The 16,985-nt window shown below is 32.2% G+C and overlaps 1 protein-coding gene across 1 annotated transcript in view; it reads right to left on the reverse strand.

Annotated features, from left to right (window-relative positions):
- Positions 1 to 16,985, reverse strand: part of LOC111004390 (tetratricopeptide repeat protein 28) — a 54,251-nt gene that overhangs the window by 14,436 nt on the left and 22,830 nt on the right. The window contains exons 7-19 of the mRNA XM_022275402.2: positions 12,010 to 12,235; positions 6,178 to 6,423; positions 5,714 to 5,877; positions 5,489 to 5,564; positions 4,841 to 4,954; positions 4,351 to 4,570; positions 3,494 to 3,713; positions 2,726 to 2,999; positions 2,316 to 2,414; positions 1,936 to 2,052; positions 1,195 to 1,317; positions 590 to 795; positions 27 to 206 (exon numbers count right to left, since the gene is read on the reverse strand). Of these exons, the coding sequence (XP_022131094.2) occupies positions 27 to 206; positions 590 to 795; positions 1,195 to 1,317; positions 1,936 to 2,052; positions 2,316 to 2,414; positions 2,726 to 2,999; positions 3,494 to 3,713; positions 4,351 to 4,570; positions 4,841 to 4,954; positions 5,489 to 5,564; positions 5,714 to 5,877; positions 6,178 to 6,423; positions 12,010 to 12,235 (2,265 nt within the window). The remainder of the gene's footprint in view (positions 1 to 26; positions 207 to 589; positions 796 to 1,194; positions 1,318 to 1,935; positions 2,053 to 2,315; positions 2,415 to 2,725; positions 3,000 to 3,493; positions 3,714 to 4,350; positions 4,571 to 4,840; positions 4,955 to 5,488; positions 5,565 to 5,713; positions 5,878 to 6,177; positions 6,424 to 12,009; positions 12,236 to 16,985) is intronic.

The following is a 16,985-nucleotide window of genomic DNA, read 5'->3' on the forward strand; positions in this document are numbered from 1 at the left end:
CGCCGCATTTTAGCTCTACAACTTACTTGGCGATGTTCTTCTGATGCTCCAAACAAGAGACAGCCTGCTCTAAGTTATTCAGTGAAATGTGTAATGCACCGAGTTCGCCATACGCCTGCGCCTTTGCTTCAGGTACGCCGAGTTCGTGTGATACTACAAGGCGTTTCTCAAGACACACGAGGGCTTGCTGCAGGTTTCCTACCGACCTAAACAAGCAAGTACATTTGAGTTCTTTCTACTTCTTATGAAAAGAGGTTATAACAATAGCTTCAATTCTGAAGATTTTTGCGGTAGCTATAAGAATTGCATTGTATGTTGTATACTTCCGTACAATAATTAATACAGAAAATATTTACTACCTAGTCTTAATAATAAGACAAAACAATCTTAGCATTTTAAGTAAATAAAATTAGCTATAAAACAGAACTAAATTATTTTTAACTACGTCTTAATTATCTGTTTGAAACAAACACTGTGGTTTGTAAATGTATCAGTGAAACCATAGCCAAGTTTATGAGCCCTTTTTGAAACTGGTATATTCATTGAACATAGTAATTTAAGTTTTTTTAATTACTCTGAATACACTTACTTATGACTCAATCCTAGTCCTCGGTAGGCTCGTTCCTGTTCCCGCGCATTGTTCAATTTAAGAGCTGCCGCCAGATGTCGCTCGTGGTATTTGACAGCTTCATCGGGGTCCCCCAATGCGTCGTAGCAATCGCCGAGCGAGCCAAGCGCCCGCGCCTTATCGAGCTGACACGTTGGCGAATTGACGCGTTCAAGGATCGCTAGTTGCTGGAAAGTTACGTATTTATTAAAAAGAATTTAATTGTTACGGTTTTACGCAACAGATAACTATGGGTGGTATCTTCAGACGTCATTTGTTTTATATTTTGAGGGGCATTTATACTCATATACTCGATTTTTGAGTCTAAGACTCATTTCCACACGATGTTTTTTATTTGTTCGAACTAAACTTTGTTGTAACTTGCGCATGTTTAGAGAACAAGAAGGATCCGGGACTTGAATAACTAATTAATTACATGCTTAACTTCTAGTTAAGTTTTTTCACGTTCGATATTTTATACTCCGCTTTTAGTACGAAGACCCAATATAATTTAAAAACATATTTCTATAATATTTTCAAAAGGCAAATGAAGACAAATAAATAAATTTTAAATAATATATCTTTACCTGTTCTAGATATCCTATAGCGTCTTCATAATGTCCCATGTTTAGTTTTGCGATCCCCAAATTCCCGTACGCTTGCGCCTCCAACGCGCAATCTTGTAGTTCTTGCGCTCTTTCCAATTGCTCCTTTTAAATAAATAGTTGTTTTTAATTTATTTAAAACATGTAGATAATGACAAAATAATACAAGAAATTCGAAACGATAAACAGTCTACAAGTCGCCATTTTGATGACATCTTAGACTGTGTAATAATATAACTAATTAAAAACTTGAGAGCTGTCAAGGGACACCCGAATGGAACGAAGTTCCTTTCGATTAATTAGTGAAGGAATTGTAATATTTTTTTTTAAAGTTATAATATTTTTTATTATTAACAAATATAATGTTATTTAAACTTAATCAGTAGTAGGCTTTAGTAATTTTGGCTTGTGGTAATTGAAGTAGGAAACATAATATGTTTGGGATTCTATTTTTCTTATGTCTTGAAAAACCTGCATCGATGGTAGTACATATTATATTTTGTTGAATTTTTGAACAACAAAATAGGGATTTTCCTAGGAAAAGAAAAAAAAAGACAAAATCACGAGGTGTTCCCAGGCGGTCACCCAGCCTTTCCTTCCTCAGCTTAATTTTTTTAAATAAAAAAATAATTTCTTTAACTCAATTCCTTTGTATTTTTTATCCAAGTTAATTCCTAGTCAATATAACGTATAAAGCTTGTGGCTGGGATATAAATGACTTACTCTGTAGCACCTGGCTGCGTGTGAGTAATGTCCGAGCGCCATGTGAACGGCACCTAAATGAGAGTGGGCTCGTGCTTCTCCCGCCGCATCGCCTGCCTCTTGCCGTAACGTTAATTCCTGTAAAACAAAATTACCCTTTATTTGTGTTTTATTAACATAACTTTTACACATGGAAGCTATGTATTATTAATGTATAATTATTTTAAATTTTTCCTCGCAATTATGATTTTTTTACAATTTTTAATTAGTGCTTATACAAGTACCTAATAGTCTATACTAAAAATTTCAGATTTCGGAAAAACATTTTTTTAATAGTCATAATCTTCGTTCCATTTGTTTAATTGATTATTAATGTTTTCAAAGTTTTGAGAAGTACATACTTGTGTATGGTGACCCAATGCAGCATCCAATCTTCTCTGCAAACGTCTCGCAAGACCCAAAGCGCCGCACGCTGCTGCTTCAAGAGATCGATCGCGAGCCTAAACGTTACAAATTAGTAAATTATAACATTAATTGAAGATTACTAATATATGTAAGCAAACAGACAAAAATATCTTTATTCATATAGGTAAACACGTACACTTATGATTCGTCAAAAAAAAAATTAATTATAAATTTACATTTACTACCAGTTCTTAATGACAATTCCCTTTAACGCCAGAAAATGCGCATGCGCATGCCTTACAGCGTCGCTATGTAGGTTAATACTGTATTATGTGATATGTCAATTTATTTTAATTAAAAATAAAAATTGCTTATTAACATTTTACATATATAAGATATCACCAACCTGTCTCGCAAACCCAAGTTGTCGTTGATACATTTTAACTGCCTCTTCAACGTCTCCCATTTTAATAAGGACATCTCCAATGTTGCCCAAAGCTCTGAACTTGCCTTGCAAATGTTGGGTCATATGCGCAATCGCTAGGAAGTATTTTTGACACTCCAAGGCTGTGTCTAAGTTCCCCAATGCCAAATGCGCCAACCCTAGGTTGCAATATGCTCTACCCATGTTCATTTTGTCTTGTAAATCTTTCGCGAGTGACAGATCTTGGTCGTAATATCTGTACATTGTAAACAATATTAATAATCGTGCTGTCTAATAGGTGTTTTAGGTGGAATAAGTACTGTAAAGCAGGGTGAAGTGTGACTCTAGGTTCCAACAGCAGCTGTGCACCAATAGACTTGTATTGAACACTTACTATGAAAAAAACGTCGTGAGAAATCCGGCATGCCTTAGACCGAAAAAGTAACACGTGTCAGGCATTGAAGTCTAGCTTGCATTTATTGTATTAAAAAAAACATGATCACGAAACAGACACAGTGATCTGAGGCCAAGACCTAAAAAGTTTTAAGCACCAGAGGTCAATTTAAGTTGTTCTGTCACTTTGTCGAAGACTTTTTCTGTGTGTTTACATGAGCGGAAATAAAAAAGACAACTAATATATTTACGTTTCCTTCTCTTCGTAATGTTCAAGATAGAATGTACGGTTAAAAAAATTGTTTTGAAATACAAATTTTCTGCTAATAATTATTTTTGTACAAGAATATCGCTTACCTTACAGCTTCCCTATAGTTTCCCAAGCAGTAATGAGCGTAGCCCAAAAAGTGGCATGCCTTAGCCTCTGCCGTGACGTCACCAAGCTCTTGTGATAACATCAGATGTTGCTCATAATAAGGAACTGCTTGAGCGAACTCCCCTCGTGACGAAAGACAGTTGCCAAGGTTTAGGAGCGCACACGCTTCGCCCGCTGCGTCTTTAAGTTCACGAGCAATGCCTACAGAACACAAAACTCATTTAAATGAGTGGAACTTCTTAACTAAATCATTAATAATTTTTATCAACTCTAGGAAGAACAATACTGGATATAACAAACTATAATTTTTTTTTAAACTAAGAAATGATGTTTACGAACTATGTCCTAATTCTACTCTTAGCTGAGAACCATGAAATATGTCAAAACTCTGTGCACATTATGGTAGCTGCATAAATTATAAAGTGGAGGTTTCTGCCAACATTTGTTCGACAATGTGGGATATGAAAATATCTTCGTTTATATAAACGACTCGAGGAAGTTGTATAGCAAGTCGATGTTTGCTCTACCAACGCTCAGAGACTCCAAGTTATAAAAATGTAACCTATCATCATATTTACTTAAAATTGCATATGTGTTATTTTTAAAAGATATGATGGAAAAACAACTTATTTTGCATCCTCTCCATGCTCGCTGAATAGTTAAAATACAATGGAGATCAGATACTGGCTGGTAAAGATAGTAAATAATTATATTTTTGGGAATGAAACATAAATTTTTAACTACAGCATTACCGTTTACTCAAAGATTTAAGGGGAACAGCAGACGAGCTCATCAATGAGAGAACCAAATGTGTTAGCAAGATTGTCGTTTGACTTACCTAAATGTGCTCTATAATGGAACAAGGCCATGTCATGAGCACCCAACGCCTGGTACGCCACAGCCAAGTTACCATGAGTAGAGGCTTCAGAACTTCTATCATGGACCTCTTTGGAAATAGTCAGTTCTTGTTTGTGGTACTTGATGGCTTGTTCATAGAAGCCGGCTGCTGAATATGCGTTGCCAATGTTCCCGTAGGCGCGGCCCATACCAGCTTTATCCTTCAAAAAATATTTATGATCTCTTCTTCTCAAATTATATTACAATTTTTAGATATCTAAACTTGAAGGCGTCAAACCAGCATTTAATGCTTTTATAACGAATAAAAAAGCAATTAATAATTTAAACCTTCATTTAAATTTCTAGTACGTTTATAAGTAAGATAAGTCAACATTAAACATTCTTAAACATTCTAAAGTTATTCTATACCAATATTTTTTCTACATAGTATATTTAAGTAAAATATACATTAGAAGATATAAAAGCCATACCTGTAATTGTCTGGCAATAGATAAATGTGCTTGATGCAATTTTAACGCAGCGTCATGTTCTCCCAATAGTTGGTACACGATTCCTAAGTTCGAACAAGCGCGACCTTCACCAACCTGAAAAATCATAACAAACCTATATTATATGTATGTATGAGAAATGTTGGTCTGCTGGCTTCAGGTCATGTATGTGAATCCCAGCATTATATGTCTGTGTGAATTTTACACTCTCGACATTACCGTAGCAAGGAAAATGATCGTCTTTGGCTGTATGCTAGATCTAGATGGTCGCTACTAAAATATTTTTGTCCTTGGTTTGTATGTGTTGGAGTACGCATCTTGAGATTTTGATATATATTATAACAATTTTTAAATAATAAGCAAATAAATTGGAAATAATTGTAAAAAATAGGATTAAATGATACAGTTGCTTATGTTAAGTAGAATAATAATAAAATAATACGAAATGTAGTTAAAATTAAGAAATAACCATAAAATATCAATTCAATATTATTATTATATCGTACAAAATCTGATAAATAATTAATATCTTTACACTTTATATATTAATTCAAAAACTTAAAAATAGCTATCAAACCGTTTAAAATTAACCAAATGATATAGGTATCTGTAAAGTTTAATTAAAATTACCTTATCTCTCGCTGCAAGAGCAACATCCAATTGCCTCTCATGCCACTTTTTTGCTTGAGTATAGTCGCCTGCGCATCTGAAATAGACAAAAAAATCGTCTGTTAAAGTAGAGATAATTGTTTTTTCATTTGTTAGCGGATGATGATCGAAACATATATTATTCTATATTGAATAATTTTTAAAGAGTATAAGACATTTTATTGGTCATCTTCAGTAATATTATACCTGGCAGCATGCCCTAGTCCTGCATAAGCTCTCGCTTCGATAGCTCTATCGCCAAGGTTTTGAGCGATTCTCAATACATTTTCATGATATGCGATAGCTTGTGTGAAGTTCCTTCTGCAGTGATATGAAGAACCGAGGTTTGAATAGGCTCTAGCTTCTTCGACCTGAAGAAATAAATTAATTTGGAATATGAAAAATTTTAATTTAGCATTTATTTTAGTTTTATTTTTAAAAACCGAAAAAAAGCATTTTACATTTTTTAAGATCTGTATGAACACGAAAATACTAATAAAAAATCTGTATAATAATACTAATACACATTTTCATGTGCTACTAGTGTAATTTATTTAACTATTTATTTTTTTAAACACTGTATTGCAATGATGAAAGAGTTCAGCATATGTACGTATAGATTATAAAAAAAGTCTATTCCAAACTTTTTTACATTAAAAATTACAACATACCTGATCACCAAGTCGCCTAGCAAGCCTCAAATGTTGCGTATGGCAATCCACGGCTGAATCAAACTCTCCCATGGCCAAATAGACAGCGCCAACATTTCCGATCTCTCTCGCCTCTTGTAATCTATCGCCCATTTGTTTAACTAGTTGCACGCATTGTTTGTGGCTGGCCAACGCGTTTGGATAGTCACCGATAGCCGTGTATACATGGCCTAGAGAGGTCAGGGCGGCTGCGGCGGCTTGCGTATCCTGGAATGTCACATAATGCATAGATAATAATGTTTTGTATGTGTTCTGAACTTTATATGTTTAAGTATTTATAAGGGACTGTATTTTTTTAAACATACACGACTCTAGTATAATGCCAATAAACAATATTACTTTAATTGGACTGTAACGATATAATTTACGATGGCCGTGTAAGATATGTAAAAAAAGAGAAATAAAATAATTTGTATAGATTACTAGCTTTTGTATAAGTATTTCAATTTCAAGGAAGCTTTATAGAATTCAAATTATATGCAAAAAAAAGTTTTCTGCTATAATAAATAGTTCTATATTCGATGTTTCCAAAAATCACTTAAAATTCAATCCCCTGTTGACTGAACGCAAACAAAGGGATTATGAACAAATAAAGGACGATTAGAATGCGGCGCATCCTTTCCACTGAGGAAATGGATGACAAAAGGAAAAAATATCTGACGACGGACCGCCGATAGGGTCTTTGTCTTGGTGAAATGAGTTAGTGATGTGAGATTTGTATCGATGTGTTTTTGTTTTAATAAATTTATTCAAACGAACGGAGCTCATTTCAAGGTTAGCATACGCATTGCATTCGCTCTGTACAATATTTTAAACGCCATAAAGAGTATGCTTATGGAAGTGTATGTAGAGCTGATATAGCCATATTGTATGTCTATTGTCTATACCATAGAATCAAAAACCAAACAAAAAATGCATTTACATTTTTAGTATTTCAGTGAAGAATAAGAAATCGATTACAAGTTGTGTTGTCCAAATAAAAATCAAAATTTACAATAAAATTTAATTTAATGTTCCCCGTTAAAATATATTATTTAAATTTATAATAACCCACACAACGCGCAATGTGTAGAGTGTGTAAACCCTGTGATTTACGATCTAAATAAGAATAAACACAGCAACTTCGTTGTCAATAAAAAGTTTATTTTTATCTTTAATTGCCAACGATGGAAATAGCTCGATAAGACGGTATCGACATTAAAAGACCGCACTGCACTAGCCCAGTCGGGTCGCAGTAATCTAGCTAATTAAGTATGTGCAACATGATACGATTAACTGATGATTTACATATTGACTCGATCTCGGTTGGACGTTTTATACTAACTATGGTTTGGACCTAGGCTGTCTTATACCTAGACTCTATTAGATCAATTTCTTGGTCCACTGAAGCGTCGACAATTATTACAATAATATTAATAGATATTTTATACTTATTCCAACTTCAGCCTATGTTAAGCCACTGTTATTTTAAAGACAATCAATCGAATTAACCATATTTACTATGAGAGTTTTCTTCAACTAAATTCTTGTAGTATCCACTCTGGCATTCCTCGCACATAAAGCTGTGTGGCTATAATAAATAGTGGATACTTGAATGAAGTTTGCGTTTATCAACATTTATTATTGTGTGCACCTTGTTACTGAACGTTATTTGTGGACAATGCAATACATGAATTCTGTTACAGGTTTTTAGTGCAATGCGATGGTTGAGTGTCCTCTAATGAAAGTAAGTTTCGAATTATTTAGGCTTCTCAGCAGACTTTTGTATGAATTCTAATCAATACGAAAATCAATCGTGTCCTATCAAAATTCCGTAATTTAATTATAAAATATAATTAAAAATAAGATCAAAAGTATCCCTAACCCTATCATATGAAAATTCTATGAAGAAAGAAGCAGAAAAAAAAGAGAGAGGTATATCAAGACGAGTGAGAGACAAGAGAGAGAGTGGTGATACGTGGTTTCTGATATGCTTTATATATTCCATCGGTATTCTGTCATATGATTTGTGGATTTTAAATCCACTCATAAAATATGGTAAGGTATTTTGTGTATAATCATGCATAACTTCTCAAACTAGGAACCCATGTGAGAGATATCAATTTCATCTTAGGTGCAGGGAGTATAAAAATAGTATTTTAATAAATTTATCAATACTCTTAATACTTTTAGATTTACTATTGTATCGTGCCTTGAGGTATATACATATAATTACTTAAGTCATGTAAACTTGAAATCTATATCAAGTCTTATTAGCTTTCTAATTAATAGGTTGTGTGCGATATAGCTGAACGTCTGTCTTACAATAATTGCGAAATGTTCTTTGAATGCGGTGAGTACGAAACTAATTATCGAGACAAGTCGAACATCGCAAATACTCGACTATACGTAATCCGATTGATGTTTGACGGGCAATTCTAAGATAGTACTAATGTCTGAGTTGCCTGATCAACTTTTGTTTAAGAAATATGTTTAATTGTGCAGGTATAGTGGTGAGCGAAAAAGTACAGATACTTGATTATTTATCAAAATCTTAATTTTTATTTAATTACACTACATTACAATGTACAATACGCGAAGTGTACATTTAGTTTGTATATAACAAAAAACAATAACTAACCTTAAAAATAATTACTAAAATATATTATTAAAAGAAGTCCCATATCCCAAATTATATGGCATTAGAAATGTTGAAAAGGGTTAATATTTAAAAACAAGGCTTTATTGAATACAGTAGAGTATTAAACCCTGAACATAATAAACATTAAAAATATACATCACACAGCTTTACATCCTCGTAAAAAAAGGTTCCGATCGCTTTCATTAAAAACAAATTGTTAGTTGTCATATAAAATTCTCATAACGCGTGCATTTCTTAACGCATAAAACAATACGATATCAAATTATAACCGGCATAAAGGTGAATAAATCTGTAAATGGAGCCCTTTTATATAGTTTTTCAAAGTCAGGCTCGATTATAGAAATATCGTGTTACTGACAAATCCTCACCTCGGCTACCATTTCTCGGTTACTTTGAGTTTTTGTCGGTCGCCGTTCGGTTGGAACGCGTAAAATATTTTTACGAGTATTTGTTCCAAAGATTGTTCCATATGTGGGACTGTTCACATTGTACGCGGTAATAAAACTTGAGCTATTTATTTTACTTCACATAACTCGTTTGTTTTATGTGTCTTTAGCGATTTCTAGCGTATATGGATTAGGTATTCGCGAATTCGAATAAATTTATAGTTTTGATATAACCACCATTTCAGCCAATAATTATTATAAATAAAAATTGCTAAAATCAATTATTAAAATATAATAATAAATGGTAATTTAAATCACACTCGCTTTTATGATTCTTCCTTTCATTGATAAGTTATATATTAATATTACGGAAATAGTGATAAATAATATAAAAACATTTTAGCAAACATGCATTGCATGAAAAAATTAATATTAGTAAATAATGGAATATTTTTATTTTCTTTTCCTTTGCTCGTATTCCTATATAATTGCTACTTTTGTATTTACATTGTACTCGTATATCTGCCGATGATTGACCGGCCCATATGACGTCACTAAAAAAAGTACCTTCGATAGTTGTGTGCGATGAGGGCTACTCGATTGTTAGGAAGTTGCATGTATCTGGTTGACGCTGTCCCCACTTAAACTCTCATGTCAATTTAATGTGTGTGATCTTTGAGAACCCTAATACAATATATACGTATGGCATTTGTTATTTCTTGTAAAACTAAAGAACATATATTGTAAAACGTAAGAATTGTTTTAAAGGAAAACTTCGTTTGACATAAATTAAATATGATTTCAAACGTATGGTATGAGCGATTGTTACCTAATTTTCATGTGAATAATCGTACTGAGGTAAAAGATTATATAATGTTATAATAAAGATTACATCATCAACAAATTCTCACTTAAAACTGTTGCTATAAGAAAGAAGAATACATATTAACATAAAAGTCCGTAGAATTTTAATACTAATTGGCGGTAAAGGCCATAGGAAAAAATCTTATATTGTAGATACGTGTAATTGTAAAATACCAAAGCATGCAGGATTCGCTTTAATCTATATTTACCTAAGATTGATTATTATAGAATATAAACTTTATATGTATATAAAAAATAAATAAATTTTGTTGATGTAAAACATAATAAATACTCTGCAGTGGTTAGAGTACTTTTTTGAGCGACATATTTTTATACATATTCCTTGTCACATAGTACTCAAAATACAAGCTAGGGTTACCACTTCTAAATACATATAGGCTCAAAATCCTTGTTCAACTAAATTTTTGATGCCAGTGCTTAATAAAATTCTATAATATATTCAAGCATTTACAGAGACATAAAATCGAAACTTTGATAACAACACATTAAGTTTAAAATATTGTCGGTTTTATTACTTTACCTACATGGTAAATGGTAATGTGTAGTTTATCTACATTCTATAAAAAATAACGTGGAACGTAGATTCTTACGTACCCAAGGCGGTCTGGATTAGATCAAATTTCAATTTCACCAACTAGTGTCGAATAATCTAGTAGAAAATATAACAATTATAATATTTGGCTGCTAAAGGAGTGATTTGGTACCGAGTTACTTACTACTTATTTGTAGAAAGTGTTTTCCGATGCGATGGTAACTAAATAAAGATGGTGGTAAAAAATGACGTTTGCTTTGACTTAGAACAATGTAACTTTCTATAACGTGTGACCTTCATCCCTCGGGTTTGATCGCCGAAAGCAATTAAGACTCGCCCTGTACGATGAAGGACATCATCTTCAGAAAACCTTAGACCCAAAAAGTCAACGCTGTGTGTCAGACACAGAAGGCTGATCCTATACTTGTCTATTAGGATAAAAACAAGACCACGAAACACATACAGAAATCTGAAGCTTTTTTACTTTCAAACATTATATAGAATATAAATACTATAAGAATATTTAAATTAAAGTTATATTTTTAAATACACTATCAAATTTTTGATAGATTTATTTAAGTGTTTTTTTTAGTCAGAGTAAATTATGAATATATAATAAATAAAAAGAGCCAGGCATTTATTGTAGTCCTATTTATAAATGTAAAGCGATAATGCAAAAAAATTTAATGATAACCAATTACTCGTAACTATTTTTTAACAAATGTTTATACTCATTTAAAAAAAATTCACTCATTCTTCTTTGTCTTCATTTTAATTATAGTTCATACATTTAATTATTTGCAAATTTAATCACAAAGTTAATTCAATTTAAAATCAAAGATTATCTTGTTTAATCATTCCGTAAGACTGAATACAAAGTACAAGATTACTTCTCGAGTAAAACCACATTTTATAATTGGACGAAAGTTAAAAAACAACCACAAGGCAGGGTCACGGTCGGAGATTGAATTCCTATGCTAAATTAAATAAGCACGCTTAGTTGCTTACAGACTCTCAGAGACAAGTTTTGCATGAGTAATAAGGCACCAACTTTACGGTTTAAGTCATTTTAGTTAATTGTCATTATACATTTTTATCCGTTCATTGTCTACTTAGATATATCTTTCACAATTGAAAGAGAAAAATTGATCTTAAAATATTCTACACGAAAAATTTGAAATTTGTAATAAATTATCAAAGCCTAAAAATTATAATATAAAATTTTTAAGTTAATACATAACAGCGAACAAATACTATCAGGTATCACCAAGTTAGTTGGTTTAGTCGCCAACTAACGCTAACTTTAAAATTTCTCTTAATAAGACAGTTCACATAATATATTATCATACCTTGCATTTCATAGCTAACACTAGCTGATATCTGTGAGCGGTGAGTGCATCTTTGTATGATCCTTGGCTAAAGTATGCAGCTCCAAGATTTCCGTGCGCCCTGCATTCACCGGCGGTGTCTCCTAAGGACTTCGCGACCGCGAGATCCTGTTGCATATAGTTGATAGCCGCGTCCAGTTGGCTAAGTGCCCAGTGAGCTGATGATAATGCGCTGAATACTGAACCCCTGCAAACAAATTGCCTATTAAAACGCACGCACAAAACGTTTATAAAGCGTTTTTTTTATAGAACAGGGGGCAAACGGGCAGGAGGCTCACCTGATGTTAAGTGATACCGTTACACATGGACACTCTCGAGTTATTAAATTTAATATTTGACGCTTGATTTAAGGAAGAATAAGGTAGTGTACATCCTTTTTTGGGGTTTGGTAAGTCTGCACTCTTATGGACCAGTCCAACAGCTATCATTAGTGGAATTTAGATAGATTTCAATATGGGTTGATAAATTTGTAAGCTGTTGTGGATTTAAGCAGAGACAAAGACATAAATAAAACAATTTAAGCTTTTCTTACAAGTGTATAAATATTTAAATAAAACCTACATTTCATATAAATACTTATTTTATGTTCAATAGACTTAAATGTTAAAATAGGATAAATATACTCCAGCGACAACAGACCAATATCGTAAGAGGAATGGCAAAAGTCACGAACACTGGAAAATTAGAACTATCAATGAGGAAATCCGAGATTGGCATCTAAGCATTGAATCGAACCGAACGACTAAGAAGTTATAGTAACTTCTTAGTCGTTCGTTCTAGAGCTAGAAGACCGGCAGTAGCTCAAGGCAGTAGATGAGTAGATGCTTCCAATGGAAAGCCACTCCAAATGACAGCACCACAGAACATATTCGCTCATTCATTAGGGCTGACAAATAACAGCAGAAAAAAGTGTTCCTTGCTTAAGGTATAATATAACATTTATATACATATACTTAAACTGATTGCTCAATGTAGACAATCCTGTTAGAAAGTCATTATTGTGTGTTCGTTGGTGTACTTGCTAATAAAATCCATTTCCAGAATTGATGTAACGCCAAGAAACTAGAGGATTAATGGAATTCGCTTGCTCGTGTCAGCTTGATGAGATTATGTGAGATTTACGATGGCTATTTAAATATAGGTGTAGATAGGGTTACCACTGATAAAAAATACAAAATTTCAAGATTAACCTTAGAACAAAAGCATTCAACGCGTGACTTAACGCTTAAGTTAATCATTGAAGATCGTTTGACTATTTTAATGTTTATGCTTTTATAGAAAGTAAGTAATGATATTTATAATTATATACATACTAATTTTAAACGATACGTTTGAGGTGGGATTATGTTAGTAATATTGTGTTTAATGTCACGTAGATGTATGATATAGAATTTATATGGAGATAATTTGTTTTCTAATCTGAATACTAATTACTATTTAAAACTTTATACGCGGAACTATACGTACTTTGTATATTGGTTTGGTAGCCCTAATACTTTAATATGTTGCACTAATGCGTTATTAAAATGTTAAGTGTTACAAGATGTAACTTTTATTATTGGTATGCACGAAGTAATTTGTTTATCGCGAAAAGATACATAAACACGGCTGATTTATGAATGTAGTATAGAGTAAGTAGCACCAATAAAACGTGGATTTTGATAAGCACAAATATACTGGACGCATTTTATCAAATTAATGTATAAAAAATGGTTGATAATTTCATATTAATAAAGATCAAGGCTGCATGAATTTTTCGTAAAATCTAATTTAAGACTGTCGTTAAGTATGACACGTTTTCACGATTTTGTAATACAGGCCTATAGGAATTATACAAACCTAACAATAAGTTTAAGTTTCACAGACGCAAAAATGTCAAATGCCCAATCTATAAGTAGTTCATTAGAGCTTGAGGTTTCATTATATAATATATGTGTGAGAGTAGACAAGCATGGGCAAGTTATATCAAAAACATCTTTGAACACGGTCGGTCCGCCAATGGACTTTTCTACGTGGGCATCTGCCACATACTCTGACGTCTCGAATCGTAAGGAAACCCGTTGGTTTTTAACCCAAAAAGTCAGTGTGTAGAAGAAAGCACGCCTTGACGATTTGCCGCTTTAAAAAATTATCACAAAACAGATCTAGAATCTAGTCAAGACAATTCCTTTTATTTATTAAATTGGCTGGCGTTTTTGGGTTTACTTACGTTTTCCTCTTGACGTTTATATACGAATCATTGTCCAAGTACTTTCCGAAAAAACACTGTTGCAGGCTATAAAAATCCTTTATTTTCTTTATTTATTAATCCATTTTAGGCTATCATCACTCACAAATCATATCGATAAGGATCAAAATTAATAACCTGTATTTATACAGCTAAAAATGTTTGGGAACAATAAAGGTATGCGATGAGAGGTTACACGTAACGCGTACCTCTCAAATTGTCGAAACCAAAACTTCATCAGATAAATTAATTCTTATTATCATTAAGTTTAGTTGTATTAATAAAATTGAACTGCATGTAGGACAATCAATATTGATTACTTATTATCGAAATTTCTGATAAAAATTATGTATAATTTATTGGTATCCAAAGTATTTTTGTAAACTGACAAAATATTCTTCAGTTATAAACTGTAACACAATATATCTAATTTTACACTAAGTTTTTATTTAGAACACAAAACTGCAAGAATACGTATGTGTATACGCTGTTGTTGCACACATTGAAGTGAGAAAAGAATTGTTACTCAAAATCATCCACAGATATACTATAATACGAATTCGATCCATCACAAAACACGATAAGATCGGGAGGTGTGGGTTTCCGCGCGCGGTTAACATTACTGATCAGTCGCAGACAGCTCGGTAAAACTCTAAATTACTTTGATAACCGAAGGCATTACGGTTTTTATACCAAGCCTTTCATGTTTCTACTCTTTTTAAACTTACGCCCCGTTTCTCGGAGGAGTATCTATTGGACTGACATTACTGTACAGTTAAATGTCAAATCAATTCCAATTGTTAAGACGTTGAAACTAAAAAAAATAAAACTAACGAGTTTTGTATTAAAGATATTCTAATCAAATAGCATTCCTTGAAATACATTTTCACAAAAAAAAACAACGAAATAGTTTATAAACATGCTTATGAAAGTATCGGAAAAATAAGTTAAAATTTGTTTAATTAATTAAGTTTTTGTTATTAAGTTAATAGGTAAACTTGAGTGATGTTTTTCGCATACGATATAATGTTCATTTAACTATTTTTTAGAAGGTAGTATTTTAATTTAAATTAAAATAAATAGGACATCATAATACGAGATTAAGATACATCCAGATTCAGGAACTGTCCACTGTCAATGCTTTTCTACTAAAAAACACTCAATTGTGTGACTATAATTATTGTCGATAATTTATTATTATTTGACATAAGTTTTACGGTATCTAAAATTAAACTAATAAATTAAAATTTAATTAATTATCAAACTGCACGTTTTATACGTTCATACTACGCTTTTAATTAAATATTAAGCCTGTTTTTATCACCAATAAACTAAGATAAGACTTTAATTACCTCCATAACATGTACGTAAAATAAAGCTATATTTATCACCCAATATCACCCTTGAGACAGACATGGCATCCTTTTAAAGGTAGACTTCAATCGGACATTTCAAGCCAGCATATAAAAGCGATGCGGCGAATTGCATTATAAATCAAAATGTCGAAATTCCGCCAAAGATAATTATCCGCTAAGTACGTATAAATTATTTCACTGTCAAGGTGTAACGGCATTGATTAATAATGAGGTGATATTTTTGAATTCAAAGATAGGATGAGCGGCTTCCACCGGACGTGTTAATGTGGTAATATCTGCAACAGTTTAAGTATGTAGTACCTGGATGGATTGTTTTTTGGAAATTATATTTAAGTACGAATTACATACTAATAAAATGATGAAATATGAATAATATTTTTGGAACTTACCGACAGAATAATAAAAAAAAATGAACTATACTTATTTAAAGAAAAAAATCATGACTGTGATAAAACACAAATAAAATGAAGTTTTCTAGAAATGATTCCTAGCTAGATCGATTTATCGCCCCCGAAACCCCCCGTAGACTAAATTTCATGAAAATCGTTGAAGCCCATTCCTAGATTCCAATATATCTAATATATATACAACAATTGCTCATTTAAAGATATAATATCCCGACAGCCTACATGCTATGCATATGCATACCCTTTTTAATAAGTGACAATATCTACTTAAAAGTCTACTATTTAAAAGTTGAGTATAACATAAACTTGTACTGCTAAGAAATTAATATTTACTAATTTACTACTCTAAAGTGAAGTATAATCATTCTAGGATAAAAAGATATTCAAAATGAATCACCCCGCTGATTCGGTAGAACAAGAGGCACGTTACTCTTTAATTAAACAAATTTATTTATAAAAAATAAGTTAAAGAATTCTTGTCAATCACTGTTTAATAATAAATCTTGCCGTAATTTGTCTTCCCTGGGTTGAGAAAGGTGGAGTAAGGTGTGAAGTACCAAGATTAATCTGAAACAGGATATCTCACCGCGACCGGCTAAATTATAAATCAAACGGTTTTGCAAAGCAGTCAAGTGAGGTACAAAACGGGATTAGGAAATGATCGATAGTTGGTTGACTTTTGGGTTAATTGTTTTAAGTGAAAAGCTTAGCTATAGAACATTAATCGAACTTGACGGATTTGTATAATCTGCGGGGTCCACAAATAATCATGTGCTTAAGAGTTATATATGTAAAGACGAAATTTTGACTTTTTATTAAAAAAATGTTCATACAGAAGTAGTTTAACAGATATAACCAAATTTAAGCTTAGTATTGTCTTTTATAAACATAGATTTTACACATTTAAAGAAAACACTTTTTTACTGG

This window comes from Pieris rapae, chromosome 14 (genome assembly GCF_905147795.1).
Source record: "Pieris rapae chromosome 14, ilPieRapa1.1, whole genome shotgun sequence".
In the NCBI taxonomy this organism is placed as follows: Eukaryota; Metazoa; Arthropoda; class Insecta; order Lepidoptera; family Pieridae; genus Pieris; species Pieris rapae.